Below are 26,670 nucleotides of genomic sequence, written 5' to 3'. Positions count from 1 at the left end.
ACTGAAATAATAGCACAAAATTGTTTAGGGTACAATTTGAGTTTCAATGAGCTACATGTTTAGAATATACTTAATATTTATAATGTGTTTCTTTGATCTGAAAATGTCTTTTAACGTTTTCCCCTAAAATTTTGACCTTTCTGATACTGCGATAACCACATAATAGAAGTATTTCTTAAATAGAACTTATATGTCTCAAGCTAAGCCTATCAGGAGGCAATGACCTCTCTTTATTAGAGCTTGAATATACTCATGATTGTATTTGGTTTAGATACCAATTCCTGGATAATTACAGTTGTAGCAAGGGTGGCAGAGTTGGCTTTCATTAATGCAAATAGAAGAGAGTATAATGACTTTATATTAAAACACCCTGGCCAAGTGTGGTGGCTCACGTCTGTAATCCCAGCACTTTGGGAGGACAAGGTACGGAGATCCCTTGAGGTCAGGAGTTTGAGACCAGCCTGGCCAACATAATGAATTTCCGTTTCTACTAAAAATACAAAAATTAGCCAGGTATGGTACCATATACCTGTGATCCCAACTGCTCGGGAGGCAGAGGCAGGAGAAATCACTTGAACCCGGGAGGCAGAGGCTGCAGTGAGCCGAGATCGTGCCACTGCACTCCAGCCTGGGCAACAGAGTGAGACTCTGTCTCAAAAAAATAAATAAATAAAATATAGTAAAGCAGCCCCGAGACTGATTTCCTCAGAATAGGGCCGTGTGTGTGGCAGACACTAAGCACGTTCTCCCTTACTTCCTTTTCTTTCTATGCATGGACATGAAGGGATCCTACTGTATACTTTCAAGTGTAGCACATAGTAGGCCCTTAAATATTTAATAAATGATTAAATGCCAGGGTTTATGGGAATAGGATGATTAGAGCTAGCTTAATAAGCCCTTATTTATCAATTAATGCATTGATATATAGCTTTACTAAAAGAACACATAATGCTTCCAATTGCTAAAAATAAAATTAGGTTCTTTCACTGCATTTGAAATTATGTAGGCTTTCATTTCCAAGGTTATTTCTCAAATACATAAACGTACAAAGTTGTCCTCTAGACCCAAATATCAAATAAAAGCATTTCATTAAAATTATAGTGTCTTTTATCATAAAGTCTTCCTGGTCTTTACTGTGTATTTCTTAGCCTGTAGTCATTTAAATTTAGGACAGGCACAGTAATGTCTTTTAATCTTCCTAGCTGACAATTAAAGAGCACTGGAAAGCTCTCTTTTGCACAGATGATATTTTCCTTTTGTTTTCAGGAGTAGTGAATTTAAAGTTTCTGCTGAATTTACTCTTTCTAAATTCCTATAATAACATATTATGTACTTTGGTTGTTATAACATAGGATAGCTAATTATCTTGAAATTAAATTCTTTTAAATTTTTTATAATCTGATTCATATATTTCTTTAATCGGCTATTTTACTAAGATGTTTGTTTTTCCATTTTGCATTCTTTACCGCCAGAGGGTGATCACTGAATTAATTACAAGAGAGAAATAAACTGTGCTAGAAAGCCTAAGAGTCTTTGATGATAAAAATAATTGCTCCTTCTTTTAGAGAAAAAAAAATGTTGACAGCTAAGAATGGTTGCTGAGATAGATGTGATTGATTAGAAGTACTAGTTCTTATGACTTATTGACCTAGTCAAAAAATAGTGTATCTCCAAAGCAGGAAAAGTAGCACTGCAATTCTCTATATGGACGATTTTTTGCCAGAAAATATAAATAGAAGGGAAAAATTTGATGATGTGAGAAATACTGTGTGGATTTCACTTCCTTCCAAATGTAAATATTTTGAAATATTTTACAGTAAGGAATTTATAGTGAGAGTGTTACAATCCATCTTTAGTCTTAGCTAATGAGTATATATCTTACATAATTGTTTAAGAGTAATAAACATTCTTTAAGATGCACTGATAGTTTTGCAACTTTTAAAGATGAGTTTATCAAGTGGGCTTCATCCCTGGGATGCAAGGCTGGTTCAACATTTGCAAATCAATAAACGTAATCCAGCATATAAACAGAACCAAAGACAAGAACCACATGATTATCTCAATAGATGCAGAACAGGCTTTTGATAAAATTCAACAGCCCTTCATGCTAAAAACGCTCAATAAATTCGGTATTGAGGGAACGTACCTCAAAATAATAAGAGCTATTTATGACAAACCCACAGCTAATATCATACTGAATGGGCAAAAACTGGAACAATTCCCTTTGAAAACTGGCACAAGACAGGGATGCCCTCTCTCACCACTCCTATTCAACATAGTGTTGGAAGTTCTGGCTAGGGCAATCAGGCAAGAGAAAGAAATCAAGGGTATTCAGTTAGGAAAAGAAGAAGTCAAATTGTCCCTGTTTGCAGATGACATGATTGTATATTTAGAAAACCCCATCATCTCAGCCCAAAATCTCCTTAAGCTGATAAGCAACTTCAGCAAAGTCTCAGGATACAAAATCAATGTGCAAAAATCACAAGCATTCTTATACACCAGTAACAGACAAACAGAGAGCCAAATCAGGAATGAACTTCCATTCACAATTGTTTCAAAGAGAATCAAATACCTAGGAATCCAACTTACAAGGGATGTAAAGGACCTCTTCAAGGAGAACTACAAACCACTGCTCAGTGAAATCAAAGAGGACACAAACAAATGGAAGAACATACCATGCTCACGGATAGGAAGAATCAATATCGTGAAAATGGCCATACTGCCCAAGGTTATTTATAGATTCAATGCCATCCCCATCAAGCTACCAATGAGTTTCTTCACAGAATTGGAAAAAACTGCTTTAAAGTTCATATGGAACCAAAAAAGAGCCTGCATTGCCAAGACAATCCTAAGTCAAAAGGACAAAGCTGGAGGCGTCACGCTACCTGACTTCAAACTATACTACAAGGCTACAGTAACCAAAACAGCATGGTACTGGTACCAAAACAGAGATATAGACCAATGGAACAGAACAGATTCCTCAGAAATAATACCACACATCTACAGCCATCTGATCTTTGACAAACCTGAGAGAAACAAGAAATGGGGAAAGGATTCCCTATTTAATAAGTGGTGCTGGGAAAATTGGCTAGCCATAAGTAGAAAGCTGAAACTGGATCCTTTCCTTACTCCTTATACGAAGATTAATTCAAGATGGATTAGAGACTTAAATGTTAGACCTAAAAGCATAAAAACCCTAGAAGAAAACCTAGGTAGTACCATTCAGGACATAGGCATGGGCAAGGACTTCATGTCTAAAACACCAAAAGCAACGGCAGCAAAAGCAAAAATTGACAAATGGGATCTCATTAAACTAAAGAGCTTCTGCACAGCAAAAGAAACTACCATCAGAGTGAACAGGCAACCTATAGAATGGAAGAAAATTTTTGCAACCTACTCATCTGACAAAGGGCTAATATCCAGAATCTACAAAGAACTCAAACAAATATACAAGAAAAAAAACAACTCCATCAAAAAGTGGGCAAAGGATATGAACAGACATTTCTCAAAAGAAGACATTCATACAGCCAACAGACACATGAAAAAATGCTCATCATCACTCGCCATCAGAGAAATGCAAATCAAAACCACAATGAGATACCATCTCACTCCAATTAGAATGGCAATCATTAAAAAGTCAGGAAACAACAGGTGTTGGAGAAGATGTGGAGAAATAGGAACACTTTTACACTGTTGGTGGGATTGTAAACTAGTTCAACCATTATGGAAAACAGTATGGCAATTTCTCAAGGATCTAGAACTAGATGTACCATATGACCCAGCCATCCCACTACTGGGTATATACCCAAAGGATTATAAATTATTCTACTACAAAGACACATGCACACATATGTATATTGCGGCACTATTCACAATAGCAAAGACTTGGAATCAACCCAAATGTCCATCAGTGACTGGATTAAGAAAATGTGACACATATACACCATGGAATACTATGCAGCCATAAAAAAGGATGAGTTTGCGTCCTTTGTAGGGACATGGATGCAACTGGAAACCATCATTCTTAGCAAACTATCACAAGAACAGAAAACCAAACACCGCATGTTCTCACTCATAGGTGGGAACTGAACAATGAGATCACCTGGACTCGGGAAGGGGAACATCACACACTGGGGCCTATCATGGGGAGGGGGGAGGGGGGAGGGGTTGCATTGGGGAGTTATACATGATATAAATGATAAATTGATGGGTGCTGACGAGTTGATGGGTGCAGCACACCAACCTGGCACAAGTATACATATGTAACAAACCTGCACGTTATGCACATGTACCCTAGAACTTAAAGTATAATAAAAATAAATAAATAAATAAATAAATAAAAAAGATGAGTTTATTGGCTGCAGTGGGCTGTGATCATGCTCTCGAGAACACTCCAGCTTAAGACACAGAGTGAGACGCCATCTCAGGGAAAAAAAAATTATTTAAAAATTATAAAATCAAGATAATTGCTACAATAAATCCAAACCTTTTGCCATGACATTCTCAAAACCCTGTACCTGTCTTTCCAATTTTATCTCTCACTGTATCCGTCCATATATGGTCAGTGCTCAATTATCTGGTAGTGAATTAATTCATGTTGATTTAATTGTGTTTCAGGCATGACGGGGACCTTGGAAAAGTTCACCTTTCAAACCAAATTTATAGTTAGCATTCACTATTCTGATCTCCTAGACGAAGCTGCCTTGATCTTCTCTGGTTGAAAGGGAGAGAAAAAGGCTTGGAGAACTGCTTGTTCCACCTGTCCCTTGTGAAGGTGTACTCCAGGATAAGCTTCTCTCCTTTAGCCTAGGAAGCACAATCAAGACTAATACACAATCATGAATTGATTACAGTTTTAAGTGAGATTTTGCATGCTTTTACATATAAATTCAGGGTTTTTTTTTTCGGGGTGTGTGTGTGTGTGTGTGTGTGCTCTCCACTTGCTCATTCACACTTACTGAGAGTTGACTACTTATTTTTTTGCTATTTTGCTTTTACTCGTATTTTCACCAACTTTAAATGCTCTTTCTTTTCTTTTGAAATCCTAACATCTTTTTACTCCTTCAGAGAGCATTAATCAGACCTTCATTTAATTCGCTTTCTAGTGTGCATTTTATTCTTCCTTGTATTTTAGTTAGGTGTTTTTTTTTTTTTTTTAAACCATCTTTCCTACTATTTTTCAATGAGCATGTCTGTTTACCTTAACAGCCTTGTATGGTACAGAGAGTTTAGATAGTTAATGAAGGTGGTGAATCAGAGACTGAATGAATGACTGCTAAAAAAGACCTCCATTTTCTTCTTACTGTTAGCATTTTACCTTTTTAAATGCTAGAAAAATACACATGCTTATATGGGCTTCACTAAACTGAGGTGAATTAACTAAGATATACATTCAAGATACAGGAACCATCTGGTATTTGTTATAGTGACATACTCCGGAATATCTTTCATCTGTTTTTCACAGCTACAAGTCACAGGAATTACATTTCTAAATATTTCCCACTGTGTTACATAAAATATTTCTATTTTATTTAAAATGAATGTTTTATTGTATTCTGTTTATTAGTAAACTATCCATATTAATTATCCCTTTGTTAGAAATAAAGAATAAGTCTTTCTAATCTGACACTAGACCAGTGTCAGAATCTGATTGCTTACATGAGTGGTCTACTTAATGGAGAGCTGATTGTCTGGAAAATGTATTGCAAAACCATATTTTATTCTTTCAGAAACAAGTGGGTGAGATGAAACTACAGCTTGAAGATGTCATCAAGGAAAATGAAAGGTAAATCAATTAACTATTGGTTTTATCTTTTATTGTCTTAGGTAACTTTTATTTTTGTTATTTGATATTTGATAGCGATAATGTTAATAGTTAAGAATGTGGACTCTGGGGCCTGATTTTTCTATTTGACTCCTAGCTCAATTACTTGTTAGCTGTGTGACCCTGGACAGGTTACTTCCCTTTCTGTTTTAGTGTCCTCTTCTATAAATCAGATATCATGATAGAACCTATTTCATAGGGCTGACTGTAAGGGATAAAGTAAGTACTTGGAGTAGGGGACAAAATAAGCACCTTACAAATATTAGCAATCAATAATGTAGTATATAATATATATGTATATTGGAAAACATATTGATAAAATGAAAACTTCTCAACATACCACTCAGCTTGAGTGTTAAAATGTTGCCAATACTGGTGCATCTATCCATGATTTTCTTCCATTTCCCATCCTTCTCTTTCTGTCTGCCAGAGATAAACACTATCTTGAATTTTATGTTTATTATTCCCTTGCTTTTACAGTTTTTTTATAGGTATGTGTATTTCCAAGCAATATACTTTTTAGTTTTATATTTTTAAAGACTGTATAAAAATGGTATCTAGTGTTCTAGGACTTTTTTATTCAATAACACACACAAGTGCGAGAGTTTCAAGGAAGGAAGTTGCTGAATTATAGGTTATATGAATAGCAATTTTGCAATATAATATCAACTTAATTTCCAAAATAGCTATACCAATTTACACTCTTACCAGTAATATTTATGAGTTTATATTGATCCATATCTTTTAATATCTGTAGCTCTTGTTAAGCTTCCTAATTTTCATCATTTTGACTGTTAAATACTTTTTTATTGTGGTTTTAATATGCATTTTCCTAAATACTAATATTGTTGACTTTTTTTTTTTTTTGAGACGGAGTCTTGCTCTGTCTCCCAGGCTGGAGTGCAGTGGTGCGATCTCTACTCAGTGCAAGCTCCGCCTCCCGGGTTTGTGCCATTCTCCTGCCTCAGCCTCCCAAGTAGCTAGTACAGGCGCCCGCCACCATGCCCAGCTAATTTTTTTGTATTTTCAGTAGAGACGGGGATTCATCGTGTTAGCCAGGATGGTCTCGATTTCCTGACCTCATAATCTGCCCGCCTCAGCCTGCCATTGTTGACCATTTATATGTTTATTTACCTGTGTGGTTTTCTTTTCTCGTAAAATGCTTGTTCATATATTTTCCCCATTTCTACTTACCTTTTTCTTATTAAATTGTCAAAGTGCATTATGTGATCTGTATTCTGAAAATTTGTTGATGTGCCAGTCTCAATGCAGTAAACAATAACCATTCTAGAAATTTCAAACAAGAAAGGATTTAATTCACTTACAGTTAAATGCTACTAAATCATTGGTTTTACAGTTACACCTCAGAGACTATAATCCTGAGGTCAGGAATTTATGGTGCTACCACCATCCCTGTTACTACCATGGCAGCATCATTTCCATAAAGCTGTAGACTTGATATTGGAAAAAGGACCATATGATATTGACTACGAGAGACATTTTTGTCTATCCAGTTTTACTTACCAGCCACTATATCAACAGAAAAATGGTCTCAGCTCACTTCTGCCTTCTATATCTCCCTTCAATGCCTCTCACTGGTAAAATTTTAATCTTATCCACAACTTCAGCTGCAAGACGTCTGGACAATGTAGTTTGAGACTTTTCGCCCCGGGACGGAGGCCAGCATATGGAAGGGGACAGAAATAAATAATTAGTGCCAGTGGTTCATAGAACACATTCGATAATAGGTGTTTCAAATCTGTATTCCCAGATTGTGGTGTGTTTGATTAACAGAATTTTTTTTCTTTTTTTTTTAACTTAAAGTATTTCAATCTCTCACTCTTGTCCTGTGGTTATTGTTCTTTGTATCTCTCGTAAGAAGTCCTTTCTCAGCCTAACATCATAGAGATCTTCTCTTATGTTTGCTTCTAAAAAATGTTTAAAGCTTTTCCATACCAAGTTTCTTAACTTTAACCCATAAAATTCATATAACTAGACTGAAATCTGATACATCTTTTTTTGTTGACTTTTAACTAGACTATCCAAAGTTTTTTTAGTTCTAAATTTATTCAAAACATGGGCTCTTTTAAAGGTTGACATTCTTTTATTGTATTCTTCTATATTATACAGTAATTTTATTTTTATTTTAATTGCATTTATTTTAGTGTAGCTATATTTAAATTAATACATGCTGTTCCTTAAAATTACATAGCATACCCATGGAATTGTCTTGCCCTTGGCTATTTCATGATTTTCTCTTCCTTGTATTTTCCATTAGTTTTCTTTCCTTCTAATTTCCAAAACCTTCACATATTTAAGCTGTCAGTGTTTACTGAAGTGCAAAATAAAGTAAATCTTTTAATTGGGCTTTTAGTTTTTCTCATTTATTTTTGGTTTTTTCCCATGGGAAATTTTTTTTAACCTTAATATTTTATAATTTACTCTTCTTTTCCAAAATACTTATTAAGCAGGAATATACTCTTCCTAGTAAAGAATATTATAAAGATTTCTGAATCACCAATATACTTAGATAAAGCTTGTATATTAATGTGCTGAGAATAGACAAGGTGTTTTATGGTTGAGATAATCATTTAATTGTTTCCTATATTGGACTTTATATTATTCCTTTCATATCCAGGTCTTTTGAAGCCAATCTTTAAAATCTGCCTTCACCTATTTAACGGTAATGCAGTCATGTCTCATGAATATGTTTATTCCTAGTACAATAGGAAAGTGTAAAAAAATGGATTCTAAGTTTATTAAAGACACTTTTGGTAACTTGATAGTGTTAATCAGGTTTTAAAGTGAACTCTACTGATTATGTCATTAGGACAACATCCTACTTTTAATTATATGTTGCAGCTAAGGACTACAAAATCAAAAGAATTTATTATTTTTAAGGAAAATACCTTAAATAAATATACATGGACAGGTCTAAATAATGGAAGCTAGCAATGATGTAGATTATGTAAAAGTATACAATTTCACATTACTGAATTTTGGAAAAATTTTAATACTTACATTTGTATATCAGAGTATATTATCTGAGAATTTACTACCAATAGGAAATAATGAAGTCATTTTGTAAAACTCAGACTGAGGAAAAAGTAAACAAATACATATTATTATTATTAGTATTCTCCCTTCCATTTTGAAATCCTTGAAATGTATTTCATGTTGAGATTATAGAGGTTTTTGTTTTGTTTTGCTTTGTCTTGTTTCTTTCTCAATACTATTTTTTCCTCCTCTCATAACTTTCCAGAGGAAGGAAATCGAGTAAGATAATTGAATAAATGAATGAATACATGTACAGCATTTTCTGATACTAAGTAAAACAAAGTAAATTTTATTGTTGTCATTTTTTATTTTACTATTGAGGGGTATGGAAGACATCATCTGTTGCCAGTACAAGAGCTGTTTTTTTCCTTCATGCATAGTCACATAACCCTAATTTTGTTCCAGTGGCAACGTGCTCAGGGAAGATGAGCTTATTCCACAACCTGAGATAATAAATCATTGACCTAAACCAGTTTTTATGTCTTTTTGCCAGGAATTGGCTTGGAAGTGGACATGTGACCTAGTTTTAGCCAGTGAGATATAAAGGAAAGTCTCTTGTGGAGCTTCTGAAAAAGCTTTTTCTCTCTGATAAGAGGAGAGAGGGCAAAAAGAAAGCTTTCCCCTTTTCCTGCTCCCTGTCGTTTTAGAAAGTGATGTGTGAAGCTGCTATAGCCATTTTTTAACTATGTGTGTAGGTATCAGCAACATGAGAAGATTAGAAGAAGAGAAACATGAGGAAACCTTTGCAAAGTCCTTAAATGATATTATTGAGCTGCTGATGCAAATCTGGAACTGTATACCTTCCAAGTTAATATTAGGTGAAGTAAGAAAATAGTCATTCACAACTGTTGAGTGATTACTAAATGTCAGGCACCATTTAAGGCTTTGAGATACATTAGTGAATAAAATGGACAGAAATGGCTATTCTCATTTATTTGTTGGGTGTTTTATTACTTGTAGCCAAAGTGTGCTGATAAAGAGATTTAATTACATCTGTCAGGGGTTCACAAACTGTAGCTTGTGGGTCAAATCTGGCCTGCCACATCTTTTTATAAATAAAATGTTTTGGATCACAGCCATGCTTAGTCATTTAAATCTTGTCGACGGCTGCTTTGTTTTATGTGCCTGTGAAGTTGAATAGTGGTGACAGAGAAAGTAAAATTTGATTTTACTTTCCCTAATTATGCCATTCAAGTGTGCTGACAATAGCCTATGAATACAGTATAGTAAATATTTATTATCTATTTGAAATTTGGGAAGGAGTTCATGTATATATTTACAAAAACAATAATAAAGCCATTATTTTTCATGGCTAGCCCAGAAAAAGGTATTCTAGCCCAGAAAAAGGTATTCTCCTCCCTTGAAATTGATTTGTTTATGGAATTTCGGAAGATGTGATGTAAATGCTTTTCCTATTCTTAAGTGAAAAAGAGAAAAGAAATCTCTGGGATGACATGATCAACACCACTATGCTGGCGCTACTCGAGGTCATTACACTGTGAAGAAGACTATTCCCCAAAGCCCGCCAGAATCCTGTCTGCCTAAGCTTTAATCGTGAAGTTTTAAGTATCTATTTTTAATAATCTCATGAAAAGCCAAAACTAACCTGGTTTCTCTGTGTGTCTTGGTTTATAATTGAGTTTATGTTTTTGTATTTCTGTATGTATAGACCTCTCATCAAACTTCATTTTGTTACTAGTCTTAAGTCACTGTGACCTTACATTGGCTTCTTTAAACATGGTTAACTAGTTTCAACCTGAGGACCTTTTACCTGTTTCTTCTGCCTTGAATGTGTTTCTCCAGAGCTGCACAGAACTGGACTTTTCCCTTCATCCAGTCTCTGATCAGGGAGGCATTCCTAAGCACATTATCTAGCCCTGCTCTTTCCAACCCCCCCCTTTCGTTTTTCTATTATCCGATTTTATTTTATTCATAGTACCTTATTACTACTTGAATTTTTTTTTTTTTTTTTTTTTTTTTACTTTTAAGTTCTGGGATACATGTGCAGAACATGCAGGTTTGTTACATAGGTATACACGTGCCATGGTCGTTTGCTGCACTCATAAACCCATCATCCAGGTTTTAAGCCCCACATGCATTAGGTATTTATCCTAATGCTTTGTCTCCCCTTGCCCCCTAGCCCCCAGTAGGCCCCAATGTGTGATGTTCCCCTCCTTATTGTCCATGTGTTCTCATTGTTCATCTCCCACCTATGAGTGAGAACATGCAGTGTTTGGTTTTCTGTTCCTGCATTCGTTTGTTTTAAGAATGGTGACTTCCAGCTTCATCCATGTCCCTGCAAAGGACATGAACTCATTCCTTTTTATGGCTACATAGTATTCCGTGGTGTATATGTGCCACATTTTCTTTATCCAGTCTATCATTGGTGGACATTTGGGTTGGTTCCAAGTCTTTGCTATTGTAAATAGTGCTTCAATAAACATATGTGTGCATATATCTTGATAGTAGAATGATTTATAATTTTTGGGGTGTATACACAGTAATGGGATTGCTGGATCAAATGGAATTTCTGGTATTATATCCTTGAGGAATTGCCACACTGTCTTCCACAATGGTTGAACTAATTTACACTATCACCAACAGTGTAAAAGCATTCCTATTTCTCCACAGCCTCACCAGCATCTGTTGTTTCCTGACTTTTTAATGATCACCATTCTAACTGGTGTGAGATGGTATCTCATTGTGGCTCTGATTTGCATTTCTCTAATAACCAGTGATGATGAGCTTTTTTCATATGTTTGTTGTCTGCATAAATATCTTCTTTTGAGAAGTGTCTGTTCTTATCCTTCACCCACTTTTTGATGGGGTTGTTTGTTTTTTTCTTGTAAATTTGTTTAAGTTCCTTGTAGATTGTGGATATTAGATCTTTGTCAGATAGATAGCTTGCAAAAATTTTCTCCTATTCTGTAGGTTGCCAGTTCACTCTGATGATAGTTTATTTTGCTGTGCAGAAGCTCTTTCATTTAATTCAATCCCATTTATCAATTTTGGCTTTGTTGTAATTGCTTTTGGTGTTTTATTCACGAAGTCTTTGCCCATGCCTGTGTCCTGAATGGTATTGCCTAGGTTTTCTCTAGGGTTTTTATGGTTTTGGGTTTTACATTTAAGTCTTTAATTTATCTCGAGTTAATTTTTGTATAAGGTGTAAGGAAGGGGTCCAGTTTCAGTTTACTGCATATGGCTAGCCAGTTTTCCCAGCACCATTAATTAAATAGGGAATCCTTTCCCCATTGCTTGTTTTTGTGAGGTTTATTGAAGATCAGAAGGTTGTAGATGTGTGGTGGTATTTCTGAGGTGTCTGTTCTGTTCCATTGGTCTATCTGTGTGGTTTGATACCAGTAACATGCTGTTTTGGTTACTGTAGCCTTGTAGTATAGTTTGAAGTCAGGTAGCGTGATCTTTTTGTTTAGCTTTGTCTTTTTTGCTTAGGATTGTCTCCAGCTTTGTTCTTTTTGCTTAGGGTTTGACTATATGGGCTCTTTTTTGATTCCATATGAAATTTAAAGTATTTTTTCTAATTCTGTGATGAAAGTCAATGGTAGCTTGATGGGAATAGCATGGAATCTATAAATTACTTTGGGCAGTATGGCCATTTTCACAATATTCTTCCTATCCATGAGCATGGAATGTTTTTCCATTTGTTTGTGTCCTCTCTTATTTCCTCGAGCAGTGGTTTGTAGTTCTCCTTGAAGAGGTCCTTCATGTCCCTTGTAAGTTGTATTCCTAGGTATTTTATTCTCTTTGTAGCAATTGTGAATGAGAGTTCACTCATGATTTGGCTGTCTGCTTGTCTACTGTTGCTGTATAGGAATCCTTTGATTTTGCACATTAATTTGGAATCCTGAGACTTTGCTGAAGTTGCTTATCAGCTTAAGGAGTTTTTGGGCTGAGACGATGGGGTTTTCTAAATACACAATCATGTTGTAGTCAAACAGAGACAATTTGACTTCCTCTCTTCCTATTTGAATACCCTTTATTTCTTTCTCTTGCCTGATTGCCCTGGCCAGAGATTCCAATACTATGTTGAATAGGAGTGGTGAGAGCAGGCATCCTTGTAATGTGCCAGTTTTCTAAGGGAATGCTTTTAGCTTTTGCCCATTCAGTATAATATTGGCTATGGGTTTGTCATAAATACCTCTTACTATTTTGAGAAATGCTCCATTAATACCTAGTTTGTTTAGAGTTTTTAGCATGAAGGATGTTGAATTTTATCAGAGGCCTTTTCTGCATCTATTGAGATAATCATGTGGTTTTTGTCATTGGTTCTGTTTATGTGATGAATTTCATTTATTGATTTGCATACGTTGAAACAGCCTTGTATCCTAGGGATGAAGCTGACTTGATCTTGGTGGATAAGCTTTTTGATGTGCTGCTCGATTCAGTTTGCTAGTATTTTATTGAGGATTTTTGCATCGATGTTCATCAGGGATATTGACCTGAAATTTTGTTGTGTCTCTGCTACGTTTTGGTATCAGGATGATGCTCACCTCATAAAATGAGTTAGGGAGGAGTCCCTCTTTTTCTGTCATTTGCAGTAGTTTCAGAAGGAATGGTACCAGCTCCTCTACACCCCATATCAACAGAATATTGATGTAGAATTCAGATGTGAATCTGTCTGGTCCTGGGCTTGTTTTGGTTGGTAGGCTGTTAAGTACTGCCTCAATTTTAGAACTTGTTTTTGGTCTATTCAGGGATTCGACTTCTTCCTGGTTTAGTCTTGGGAGGGTGCATGTGTTCAGGAATTTATCCACTTCTAGATTCTCTATTTTATTTGCATAGAGATGTTTAGAGTATTTTCTGATGGTAGTTTTTATTTCTGTGGGATCAGTGTTGATATCCTCATTATCATTTTTTATTGTGTCTATTTGATTCTTCTCTCTTTTCTTCTTTATTAGTCTAGCTAGAGGTCCGTCTATATTGTTAATATTTTCAAAAACCAACTCCTGGATTCATTCATTTTTTGAACAGTTTTTCATGTCTCTATCTCCTTCAGTTCTGCTCTGATCTTAGTTATTCCTTGTCTTCTGCTAGCTTTTCCATTTGTTTGCTCTTGCTTCTCTAGTTCTTTTAATTGTAATGTTAGGGTGTTGGTTTTAGATCTTTCCCACTTTCTGATGTGGGCATTTAGTGCTATAAATTTCCCTCTTAACACTGCTTTAGCTGTGTCCCAGAGATTATGGTACATTGTGTCTTTGTTGTCAGTGGTTTCAAATAACTTCTTGATTTCTGTCTTAATTTTGTTATTTACCCAGTAGTCATTCGGGAGCAGGTTGTTTAATTTCCATGTAGTTGTGCAGTTTTGAGTGAGTTTCTTAATCCTGAATTCTAGTTTGATAGCACTTTGGTCTGAGAGACTGTTATGAACTCCATTCTTTTGCATCTGCTGAGGAGTGTTTTACTTCGAATTATGTGGCCTATTTTAGACTACATGGTGTGTGGTGCTGAGAATAATGTATATTCTGTTGATTTGGGGTGTAGAGTTCTGTAGATGTCTATTAGGTCTGCTTGGTCCAGAGCTGAGTTCAAGTCTTGAATATCCTTGTTAATTTTCTGTTTTATTGTTCTAATATCGACAGTGGAGTGTTAAAGTCTCCCACTAGTATTGTGTGGGAGTCTATGTCTCTTTGTAGGTCTGTAAGAACTTGTTTTATGAATCTGGTTGCTCCTGTGTTTGGTACATATATATTTAGGATAGTTAGCTCTTCCCGTTGCATTGATCCCTTTACCATTATGTAATGCCCTTCTTTGTCTTTTTTGATCTTTGTTGGTTTAAAAGTCTGTTTTATCAGAGTCTAGGATTGCAACCTCTGCTTTTTTTTGCTTTCCATTTGCTTGGTAAATATTCCTCCATCCCTTTATTTTGAGCCTATGTGTGTCTTTGCACGTGAGATAGGTCTCCTGAATACAGCACACCAATGGGTCTTGATTCTTTATCCTGTTTGCCAGTGTGTGTTTTAATTGGGGCATTTAGCCCATTTACGTTTAAGGTTAATATTGTTATGTGTGAATTTGATCCTGTTGCCATGATTCTAACTGGTTATTTTGCACATTAATTGATGCAGTTTCTTCATAGTGTCATTGGCCTTTATATTTTATTGTGTTTTTGCAGTGGCTGGTACTGGTTTTTCCTTTCCATATTTAGTGCTTCCTTCAGGAGCTCTTGGAAGACAGATGTGGTGTTGACAAAATCCCTCAGCATTTGCTTGTCTGTAAAGAATTTTATTTTTCCTTCACTTATGAAGCTTAGTTTGGCTGGGTATGAAATTTTTGGTTGAAAATTATTCTCTTTAAGAATGTTGAATATTGATCCCCACTCTTCTGACCTGTAGGGTTTCTGCAGAGAGATCCAGTGTTAGTCTGATGGGCTTCCCTTTGTAGGTAACCTGACCTTTCTCTCTGACTGCCCTTAATATTTTTTTCTTCGTTTCAACCTTGGAAAATCTGATGATTATGTGACTTGGGGTTGCTCTTCTCAAGGAACATCTTAGTGGTGGTCTTTGCATTTCCTGAATTTGAATGTTGGCCTGTCTTGCTAGGTTGGGGAACTTCTCCTGGATGATATCCTGGAGCGTGTCTTCCAACTTGGTTCCATTCTCCCTGTCACTTTCAGGTTCCCCAGTCAGTCATAGGTTTGGTCTTTTCACATAGTCCCATATTTCTCACAGTCCTTGTTCATTCCTTTTCATGCTTTTTTCTCTCATCTTTCCTTCAGATTTTATTTCAGTAAATTGATCTTCAGTATGTAATATCCTTTCTTCTGTTTGATCAATTTGGCTATTGATACTTTTGTATGCTTCACTAAGTTATGCTGTGTTTTTCAGCTCCATCAAGTCATTTACGTTCCTCTTTAAACTGGTTATTCTAGTTAGCAGTTCCTGTAATCTTTTATCAAGGTTCTTAGCTTCTTTGCATTGGGTTAGAACATGCTTCTTTAGCTCAGAGGAGTTTTTTTATTACCCACCTTCTGAAGCCTACTTCTGTCAATTCTCTAACCTCATTCTTGGTCCAGTTTTATGCTCTTGTTGGAGAGGAGTTGCGATCATTTGGAGCAGAAGAGGCTTTCTGGGTTTTGGAATTTTCAGCGTTTTTGCACTGATTTTTCCTCATCTTCATGGATTTATCTACCTTTGATTTTGAGACTGATGACCTTTGGATGGGGTTTTTGTGTGGGGGTCTTTTATGTTGATGTTATTGCTTTCTGTTTGTTAGTTTTTCTTCTAACAGGCCCCTCTTCTGCAGCTCTGCTGCAGTTTGCTGGAGGTCCACTCCAGACCCTGTTTGCCTGGGTATCTCTAGTGGAGGCTGCAGAACAGCAAAAATTGCTACCTGCTCCATCCCAGAGAGGCACTGGCCTGATGCCAGCTGGAGCTCTCCTATATGAGAGGTCTGTCAGCCCCTGTTGGGAGGTTTCTCCCTGTCCGGAGGCATGGGGGTCAGGGACCCACTTGAGGAGACAGTCTGTCCCTTAGCAGAGCTGGTGCGCTGTGCTGGGAGAATCCCTCTTGTCAGGATCAGCTGCTTTCTTCACAACCAGCAGGCAGGAACGATTAAATCTGCTGAAGCTGTGCCCACAGCCGCCCCTTCCTTAGGGCAATGGGGGTTTTGTCTGTAAGGCCCTGACTGGGGCTGTTACCTTTCCTTCAGAGATGTCCTGCCCAGTGAGGAGGAATCTAGAGAAGCAGTCTGGCCACAGCCGCTTTGCCACACCCAGCCCAGACTTCCCAGCCTCCTTAGCACTGTCGGGGGAAAACTGCCTGTTCAAGCCTCAGTAATGGCGGATGCCCCTCCCCCAGCCAAGCTTGATCATATCAGGTCGACTTCAGACTGCTGTGCTTGTGGCGAAATTTCAAGCCAGTGGTTCTTAGCTTGCTGGGCTCTGTGGGAGTTGGACCCACCAAGCAAGACCACTTGGCTCCCTGGCTTCAGCCCCCTTTCCAGGGGAGCAAACGGTTCTGTCTCACTCTCGTTCCAGGCGCCACTGGGATATGAAACAACCTCCCAGTTTTGTGCTTGAAACTCAGGGCCCTGGTGGTTTAGGCACACGGGGGAATCTCCTGATCTGCAGATTGCAAAAACCGTGGGAAAAGCATAATAACCAGTCCCTCACTGCTTTCCTTGGCTGTGAGAGGGAGTTCCCCAGCTCCTTGCACTTCCTGGGTAAAGCGACACCCCACCCTGCTTCTGCACACCCTCCATGGGTTGGACCCACTGCCTAACCAGTCCCAATGAGATGAACTGGGTACCTCAGTTGGAAATGCAGAAATCATCCTCCTTCTGCATTGGTCTTGCTGGGAGCTGCAGACCGGAGCTGTTCCTGTTTGGCTATTTATTACCTGAAATTACTTATCTTCTTGGTTATTATTTGTCTTTTCCACTAGAATGTATGAGAGCAGGACCCTTGTCTCTTCTGCTACTGTGTACCTACCACCACTGAACAGTGCTTGGTACACATTAAACTGCTCAATAAATATTGAAGGAATGATTTCATATATTAAAAATATAAACGTACATATATTCATACCTGGATCTTTTTGCTGTAAAAAACAGAGGCTTGAGTCATTTTAAGTAATAAGGAATATATGATGAGGAGATACATGGAATTTTAACTAGAACTGGGAAACAATTAGGAATGTCTCTACAGGTGTGTTCTTCTTACCAGTTCATGTGGCCTTATGGTCTCCGCTATGGTGGTGCCCCTCTGTGTAGCTGCTCCTTCTTCTTTTCCAACCAAAAGACTGATTCTCTCTCTTCTCTAGTCCAAATCCTGAAGAAACCCAGTCTTGTTGATTTAGCTAATTGCCATCACTTGTATTTGTCAACGCTTTTTATACCAGTCACCTGTTGATAGGACTGCCCTCAGAAAATATGCAAAATTATAATCTAATCATTGGCTTCTGTCTGTGCACAGAATAGTGCATGCTGTCCCCAGAGCCATGGGCTCTGGGCAAAGGCTACTTAAGTCTGGACATGGCAGATACCATGACTATAACATATCCAGTATATATATAAGAATGTATTTATAGAGCACCTCACTTTGGCTTTAGACATCAGAGAAGGCTTCAATGAGTGGGTAAAATTTGAGCTGAGTCAGAAGGAGTAGGATTTCATTCTCAATGATTTTCAGAAAGAGTAGGATAAGTAGCAGATAACTGAAGAAAACATTATATGTCTAACACATTCAGGCCTTGTAATATGGCTGTGTGTCAACATATGTAAGGGAATTATGCATGATGGGACACGCATGGCAGGTAGGGACCAGATGATATAAAATTTTATATTCTCTGCTTAAGGAATTGAGCTTTTCCTACAGATCACATAGAGAGTTCTTCAGGGGTTTTAAACAGAGGAAGGGGTGCAATTTTAGAAGGATTATTTCTAGTTGCACTTTAGAACTGGAGAATACCAGATAGAAAAAAAAAAATGTGTATGATTCATTGGAGGAGCATAAGAAAGGAAACAGCAGTTCTAGGTTTTAGGATCTTTTGTATTAATCCCCAAAAGAAATGCTGCACTGGTGGCAGTCGTATGGATATTTTCACCAAGGAGGCTTGGATTAGTGAAATCTGTCTGGTGAGGTGAGGCATCTGGAGAGTCATACCAGACAGTTGTCTAGAATGTTTTTTTTTTTTTTTCATTTATATAAAGAAATACACAAAAATATAGTGGCAGCTGTGGCAGGGTGCAAATGGGCTGCTGGGGTGCCTGCCTCCCTGTGGGAGTTAAGCATAGTGGTTATATGTGCATATAGTGGCATATATGCCAATATGCCACTATATTTGTCTCTCTCTTCTGTCTTATTTGATTCTAAAATTCACTAACTATCCCCCTTTTCCCACCTTTTAACACCTGCGAAAGTGAGATGCAGCTGTATTCAATGGCTTGTCAAAGGTTAATAGGCAGCAGTTTTTCTTTTTAATGGTATGTAAAAGAATGATGCATCTTTTATTGGAGACAAATTCAATTCAAAGAAATACAGACATTGTGTTTGATTCATCTTTGTCACCTAAAAGATCAAAACTTTTTAAAGATGATCTTTGCCAAAATTTTATTGTCTGTTTGGGATAATTGGTTATAACTTTATTTCTGCAGTCCCTGCCTGGGTTATTTTCTTGGTATTAGTACGTGAATTTATATGGAACCCAGTTTCTTAATATATAAAATTAAAGTCCTGGACTGTATGATTTCAGTTTTATTGTTTTATATTCTCATAGTAAGTGCTCTTTAAATCTTTTGAAATGATACTGCAAGTGGTAAGCTAGAAAAATAATAAAAATAATAAAGAATAACTATAAAAGCATAGCTATTTATGTAAATTTAATGTAAAAGCACTGTCTTACAGGACAATATTTATTTTCTTTAAAAAAAATTTCATCAGAAATATCTTTTCTCCAGCAAAATAGTCAACACTAAGTTTGCGCAGCCTGTTTCTTTTTTGTATTACTCATGTTGTACCTGGCATAACATATAATGGAAGCTCCCTTGCCTTCTAACTTAGTAGTTGGTCTGTTGATTGAGAGTGAGTAAAATAAGGAATCATAAAAAATACATACTTTAAAAATATTTGACTTTGACTTAATATAAATGTACATTATTCTTTAATTATTTGTTATAATGCCAAGGTCTTTACTTTGAGCGAGTCTATTAATTTTTTGTTATCTTTGAAAGCTATGAAAGATAGTTTTTTGTTATCTTTCATGCATAAACCATATATATGTTTAACTCATTCTTTATAATTTCCATTTTAATTTCTTTGAAGAAGTGTGAGAACTGAGAGATCATTTTTATCTCCTTTTAATCTTCTTTGATTTTGTAGTTTTTCTGGCTTTTTATAATTACCTTACCTACCTCTAATTAAATAGCAGTGAATTTAACAACTCATCTCTATTGGGCCTTTCATATTCAGTTTAGGTGTTATAGAAACATTAACTCTTTATACTTTTATTTATCACTTTGGGGCATATGTAATTAAATTGTGCAATTATAATAACAGGTTGTGGCAAATATGACAGATTGGCTTAACATCTGTTGCACCTTCCTTTTATTATGCCTTCCTCTATTGCAGAGGCTGGAAAACTAAAAACTAGTTCAGGATATGAGTTTGGTTCTGCTAATGATAACCACTTGTACGATACCTAAATTGGAAGACAGTGGGAGAAAAGGCAGTGCCTGAGGCATCTGTTTTGTGGCTAAGAATCTAACAAGTGTAGTATGGCTATAGAGCCAACAATTCTGGCAGTCACTTCTGTCAAAGCTAAGGCAGGGTGTTGCTGCAGGCGGCAGCTCTGGCAATAACATTCTGGTCTCAGGTTCTCAGCAAAGGGATGTGATTCTAGAACCAGCAGTAGATATAGCTGCTTCCTGATTGTCCAGTTTCCTAATTGTGACCAATGTAGCAAACCATTTCTGCAATTAGCTAAACCAATAAGATTGACTTTTTTTCCCAGAACTTGCACTGGAACATAGAGATCAGCTAATTGATAGTGATAGCAGAAAAGCAATTATGCACAGATGTATGGTGCTGTTAGTGTTATTAATAATACAGATAACACTGTTTGCCTCCAAAACGTTTTATTTAGTCTCTTCTTAATATCAAGCCAACCAATTATAATAGTACTTTCTCTTTTTTATTTTCCTTTGGCTCTTACATTTTGACTTGCTTATGTATTTTAATAAATACAACTGGAACCAAAATTGTCTTACTACCTTGCATATAATATTTCTTTAGATATTTGTTGAGCTTGAATTGTTGATATTTAATTTTCAAGACGTTTAACCATACATAGAAAATTAATGCTTTAAAAAAGATCAGTTTCTTAAACCTTTAGGGCACTTAACTGATTTTCTTAATTATACTGCCAATATCATTGGAAAATCAGATAAAATTCATTTAATCTGTATTTATTTACAAATATATTATTACAATTATGTTATGTTTAAAAGAAAACAAGAAAATAAGCAAAGATATAGATGATATAAGGAGCAAATAACAAGTTTGAGTACACACATGTGCATTTCTGTTTATACACACTCATATATTAACCAACAGGAGTGTACTTTGTTTTTCAAAGACCCATGAAAAACTTACAAACATAGATATGGAGTGAAAACCCTCCCTACCACATACATACATACAAATTCCCCCCCCAAAAAAACACATAAATTATATCTACAATAAAATACAAAATGACAAAGGTTGAGCACATAAAAATTTTTAAACTATATTTTCAAATAACCCCTGAGATTAAAAAATGAATTGACAACTAAAATTAAAAACTACTTAAAATAAACACCATATCAAACTAGTAAGGTGCAGCCAAAATAGTATGCAGAACACTTTGTCGTTTTTAATTAATAGAAAAGTAAAATTGAAAATAAGTAAATCAATGTTGTTTACATTAATGACAGAGTAGGTACTGTAATCAGGCTTCTTTTGAGAAAAACTAGAAAGTTCAGACAAAACTATAAAATCTTGACAAAATCTTAACAAAAATCAAATCTGTTTAAAGAAATTGGAATCTGTGAAAAGAATTATAGGGCAAAGATTAGGAATAGAAAGAAATCCAGGGATGTAAGTCTGCATTTGGGGCTGCTTTCCCTAGTTGCATCTCACTGTCCAAGAAGAGATGGAGAGACGTTTAAAAACTGAAGAGAGCTTGAAACAAATTTACAGACTTAGAACAATAAAAAAAAATGAAGTTCAGCGTCCATCACACTTATGGATAGGTGTGTTAGGATCCTCAAAATGCCACTATACTTTTTAATGTATAATATCTAGCTCATATCTAGCACAAAAAGAATTAGGAACAGGAAGATTGAAGCTAACATGGTAACATTTTAAAAGAATCACTAGAAATAATAGGCAGTAAAAATAGATCCACAGGGTTGGCCTTTAAAATGCTTTACCAACAGAAAACCAAACACCATGTGTTCTCACTCAAGTGTGACCTGAACAATGAAAATACACGTACACACAGAGCAGAACAACACGTACTAGGGGCTGTTTGGGGGATGGGGGAGGAAAGCATCAGGATAAATAGTTAATGCATGTAGGGCTAATACCTAGGTGATAAGTTGATAGGTGCAGCAAACCACCATGGCACACATTTACCTGTGTAACAAATCTGCAGATCCTGCACATATATCCCAGATCTTAAAATAAGATAAAACTAAAATAGTAAATAAATAAATGTGCTTAATGTGGTCAGTGAAATAAGATATAATACTGAGAATTTTGTAAGAGAACTAGAAACTCTAAAAAGAACAAATTCTAGAACTGAAAAAAATACAACAATGGAAATGAGACATAACAAGATAATCAAATGCAGCTTAATTCAGAAGAAATATTTTAACTGAATATCAATATGAAGCAGAGAGACAAGAGGATAGAAAATATAAACCTGTATGATAGCCAACTAGATGCAGCCAGGTGGAGCAGCTGCCACTGATGGACAGAGATGACTGACGTACTCCTAGCAGATGCTCAGAAGGAAGGCACTGAGAGTGGATGGAAGAAAGACACGGAAGCTGCAATGAAGTGGGGGAAAACTGGGAATGCTACATGGGGGTACCACACACCTGGACTCATTCCTGGTCTCTGGTGGCTCCGGGGGAATGGGTGAGTTGAACTTTCAAGGAGCATGGGCCTCTGGAACCCTAGCAGGAGGACACCCTTCAACCATCATGGACACTCGAGTTAGCAGGGAGAGGTTCCTGGAGAAGTGGTAGGGGCAGCAAGCTAGCTGATGTGAATCCCAGAGGGTTTGGTGCAGGAGCATGTGTAGTGGAGCATGGCCAGGGACAAGGCTCGACTTGCTGTCTTGCTATCTTGGGAGACTTTAGCCCTAGGAGAACTGTTCATCCTGATCTCTGCAGGGTGCACTTGCCCCAGCTCAGATAGGGCCAATCCAACTTGAGCACCCCTTGGTCTGCTGCCCTCTCCTGGGTACCCAGCCTGGCCATGCCTGCCTAAAGAACAGCCTCAGGTGCCCTGGGAGCCACATCATGGCTTCTGTGCTGGTGGACCATGCCTGACTGGCAGAGAGCTCCAGCAGAGTGGCCCCAACAACCATGCACTAGCCTACACACTCCCTCTGCACACCGCAGCTACCCCTGGACCCATGGCAACTCCCCACATCTGTCTGCTGATACGTGTCTGTGTGGGCAGGTTTTGCTTTCCTTGCCCCACCAGCACATGGAGTGTAGTCCACTCCCCTCCAGTGGCTGACTGCCATTGCAGACAGAGCCTTGGTGGGAACAGAGCCAGCCAGTCCCACCCTGCCAGCACTCCACTGTTGCACTAATACTTCCATGGGAGCAAAACTAGGCTGCTCAGAGAACAGCAGATCCTCCTCCACACTGAGCCACCACAGAGAAGGCACACAGACCTGTGCCTACCAGTGCCCCTCCCCTAAGCCAGCACCACCACCTGCACAACCACCCACATAGTCACCAGCAGGGGCTCCCCACACCCATCCCAGATGAGTTGCCTCTGCCACTGTGGTTAATTCCCACAGGGAGGCAGGCACCCCAGCAGCCACTAGCAGCCTGCCACAGCTGCCACTACTGCTGTTGCTGACACGTGAATGAGAACAGATCCCTCTGTCACTGCACCCTGAAACACTTTGGCTGACACTACCCATTAGAGTGTAGTGACCAGTGGTCCAGAAGCACCTAGAGCTCCCAGCACAGTGGATTTCTAACCTCATGGAGTGAGAGAACAATGTCGGAGCCCAATACAAGTCCCCAGAGTTAGAGCATACAGTCCAGATGTCAGGAGCTGAGCATTGGTCTCCTAATGTCTTTAAGAAATGAAACCAGTTAGCTAAATCTTCCCTATATGATAATCAAACCCTCAAAGTCATCAAATAGAATAAAGGGAAAAAAAAAGTCATTGAAAGGTCAGCAGCGTCAAAGATTGAAGATGGATAAACCCAAAAAGTTGAGAAAGAATCAGTGCAAGAATCCTGACAACTCAAAAAGCCACAGTACCTCTTTTCCTCTAATCAACCACATCACGTATACAGAAAGGGTTCAGAGCTGGACTAGGATTGTTAAAAATGACCGAAATAGAAATCAGAATATGCATGAAAACGAAGATCATTGAGCTACAGGAGTATGTTGAAACCCAATCCAAGGAAGCTAAGAATGATGATAAAACAATGCAGGAGCTGACTGGCAAAAATAGCCAGTATAGAAAAAACCAACTGACCTGATAGAACTGAAAAACATACTACAAGAATTTCATAATGCCATCACAAGTATTAAAAGCAGAATAGACCAAGTGGAGGAAAGAATCTCAGAGTTTGAAGACTGGATTTCTAAAACAAGAAAATCAGACAAGAATAGAAGTAAAAGAATGAAAAGGAATGAACAAAACCTCCAAGAAATATGGGATTCTTTAAAGAGACAAAATCTATGACTCATAAGCATCCCTGAAGGAAATGGGGGGAAGGGAAGCAACTTGGAAAACATATTTCAGAGTATCATCCATGAGAATTTCCCCAACCTAGCTTAAGAGGGTAACATTCAAATTCAGGAAATGTAGAGAACCCTAGTAAGACACATTACAAGAAGATCATCCCCAAGACACATAACCATCAGATTTTCCAAGGTCAAAATGAAACAAAAAATGTTAAAGGCATCTAGAGAGAAAGGTCAGGTCACCTGCAAAGGGAAGATGATTAGACTAACAGCAGACCTCTCAGCAGAAACCCTACAAGCCAGAAGGGATTGGGGGCCAATAGTCAACATTCTTAAAGAAAAGAAATTCCAAGCCAGAATTTAATATCCAGCCAAAACAAGCTTCATAAGCAAAGGAGAAATAAGATCATTTTCAGACAAGCAAATGCTGAGGAATTTCATTACTTCCAGACCTGCCTTACAAGAGCTCCTGAAGGTAGCACTAAATATAGAAAGGAAAGATCATTATCACCCACTGCAAAAACACACTGAAGTACACAGACCAGTGACACTATAAAGCAACCACATAAACAAGTCTGCAAAATAACCAGCTGACATGATGACAAGATCAAATCCACAAATATCAATACCAACCTTGAACGTAAATGGGCTAAATGCCTCAATTAAAAGGTACAACCTTAGCAAACTAATACAGGAACAGAAAACCAAATACTGCGTGTTCTCACTTATAAGTGGGAGCTAAATGGTAAGAACTTACGAGCACAAAGAGGGAAACAACAGACACTGGGATCTACTTGAAAGGGGAAGGTGGGAGGAGGGAGAGGAGCAGAAAAGATAACTACTGGATACTGGGCTTAATACCTGGGTAATGAAATAATATGTACAACAAACCCCTGTGACATGCATTTACCTATGTAACAAACCTTCACATGTACCCCAAAAGTAAAATAAAAGTTAAAAAAAAAAAGTAAAGACACAGAATGGCAAACTGAATAAAGAACCAAGACCCATTGGTATACTGTCTTTAAGAGTCCTATCTAACATGCAGTGACACACATGGACTCAAAATAAAAGGATGGAGGAAAATTTACCAAGCAAATGGAAAACAGAAAAAAAGCAGGAGTTGCAGTCATAATTTCTGACAAAACAGACTTTAAACTGAAAAAGAGCAACAAAAAAAAAAAAAGGCATTACATAATGGTAAAAGGTTCATTTCAATTCCGCAAGAATATCTAACTATCCTAAATATATATGTACCCAACACAGGAGCACCAGATTCATAAAGCAACTTTTTAGAGACCTTCAAAGAGACACAGACTCCCATACAGTAATAGTGGAAGTCTTTAACACCACACTGAAAATATTAGACTGGTCATCAAGACAGTAAATTAATAAGGATATTCAGGACTTGAACCCAGCACCAGATCAAATGGACCTGTTAGACGTCTATATAACTCTCCACCCAAAGACAACAGAATATACATTCTTCTCATCACCACATGGCACATATTCTAAAATCAATCACGTAATCAGAAGTAAAACACTCCTCAGCAAATGCAAAAGAACTGAAATCATAACAGTCTCTCAAACCACAGCACAATCAAATTAGAAGCCAAAACTTAGAAATTTGTTTAAAACCATACAATTACATGGAAGTTGAGTAACCTACTCCTGAATGACGTTTGTGTAAATAATGAAATTAAGGCAGAAATCAACAAAGTCTTTGAAACTAATGAGAATAAAGATACAACATACCAGAATCTCTGGGACACAGCTAAGGCAGTGTTACGAGGGAATTTATAGCACTAAGTGCTCACATCAAAAAGTTAGAAAGATCCCAAGTTAACATCCTAACGTCACAACTAAAAGAACTAGAGAACCAAGAGCAAACAAATTCCAAAGCTAATAAAAGACAAGAAATAACCAAAATCTGAGCTGAACTGAGGGAGATTCAGGCACACACACACACACACACACGGACACACACAAATTTAGAAGATCAAAGAACCCAGAAGCTGGCTTTTTGAAAAAATTAATAAAATAGACCATTAGCTAGACTAATAAAGAAGATAAGAGAGAAGATTCAAATACAATCAGAAATGACAAGGAGAATGTTACTACTGACACCACAGAAATACAAACAACCATCGGATAATATTATGAACACCTCTATGCACATAAACTAGAGAATCTAGAAGAAATGAATGAATTTCTAGACACATAACACCCTCCTAAGACTCAACCAGGAAGAAATTGAATTACTGAACAGACCAATAATGAATTCTGAAATTGAGGCAGCAATAAATAGCCTATGAACCAAAAAAGCCCAGGACCAGATAAGTTCACAG

General features: G+C 37.2%; 1 protein-coding gene across 7 annotated transcripts in view; it reads left to right on the top strand.

Annotated features, from left to right (window-relative positions):
* The window catches only part of SCLT1 (sodium channel and clathrin linker 1), a 217,097-nt gene that overhangs the window by 56,878 nt on the left and 133,549 nt on the right, over nt 1–26,670 (top strand). For 6 of the 7 annotated variants that reach the window (XR_004438129.1, XM_033215258.1, XM_033215257.1 and 3 more), the window contains one exon: nt 5,730–5,785. Coding sequence is in view for 6 of the 7 variants with exons in the window: in XM_033215258.1 (XP_033071149.1) it covers nt 5,730–5,785 (56 nt within the window). In the remaining variant the exon portion in view is untranslated. Of the gene's footprint in view, nt 1–4,617; nt 5,626–5,729; nt 5,786–26,670 lie in introns of those variants that run through there. The other variant, XM_033215261.1, reaches the window with a different exon arrangement.

The sequence above is a fragment of the Trachypithecus francoisi genome, unplaced genomic scaffold, assembly GCF_009764315.1.
Source record: "Trachypithecus francoisi isolate TF-2019V2 unplaced genomic scaffold, Tfra_2.0 Lachesis_group1, whole genome shotgun sequence".
Classification (NCBI taxonomy): Eukaryota; Metazoa; Chordata; class Mammalia; order Primates; family Cercopithecidae; genus Trachypithecus; species Trachypithecus francoisi.
Note: the sequence above shows the minus strand (reverse complement) of the source record. Positions and strands in the feature narration are given on the sequence as shown.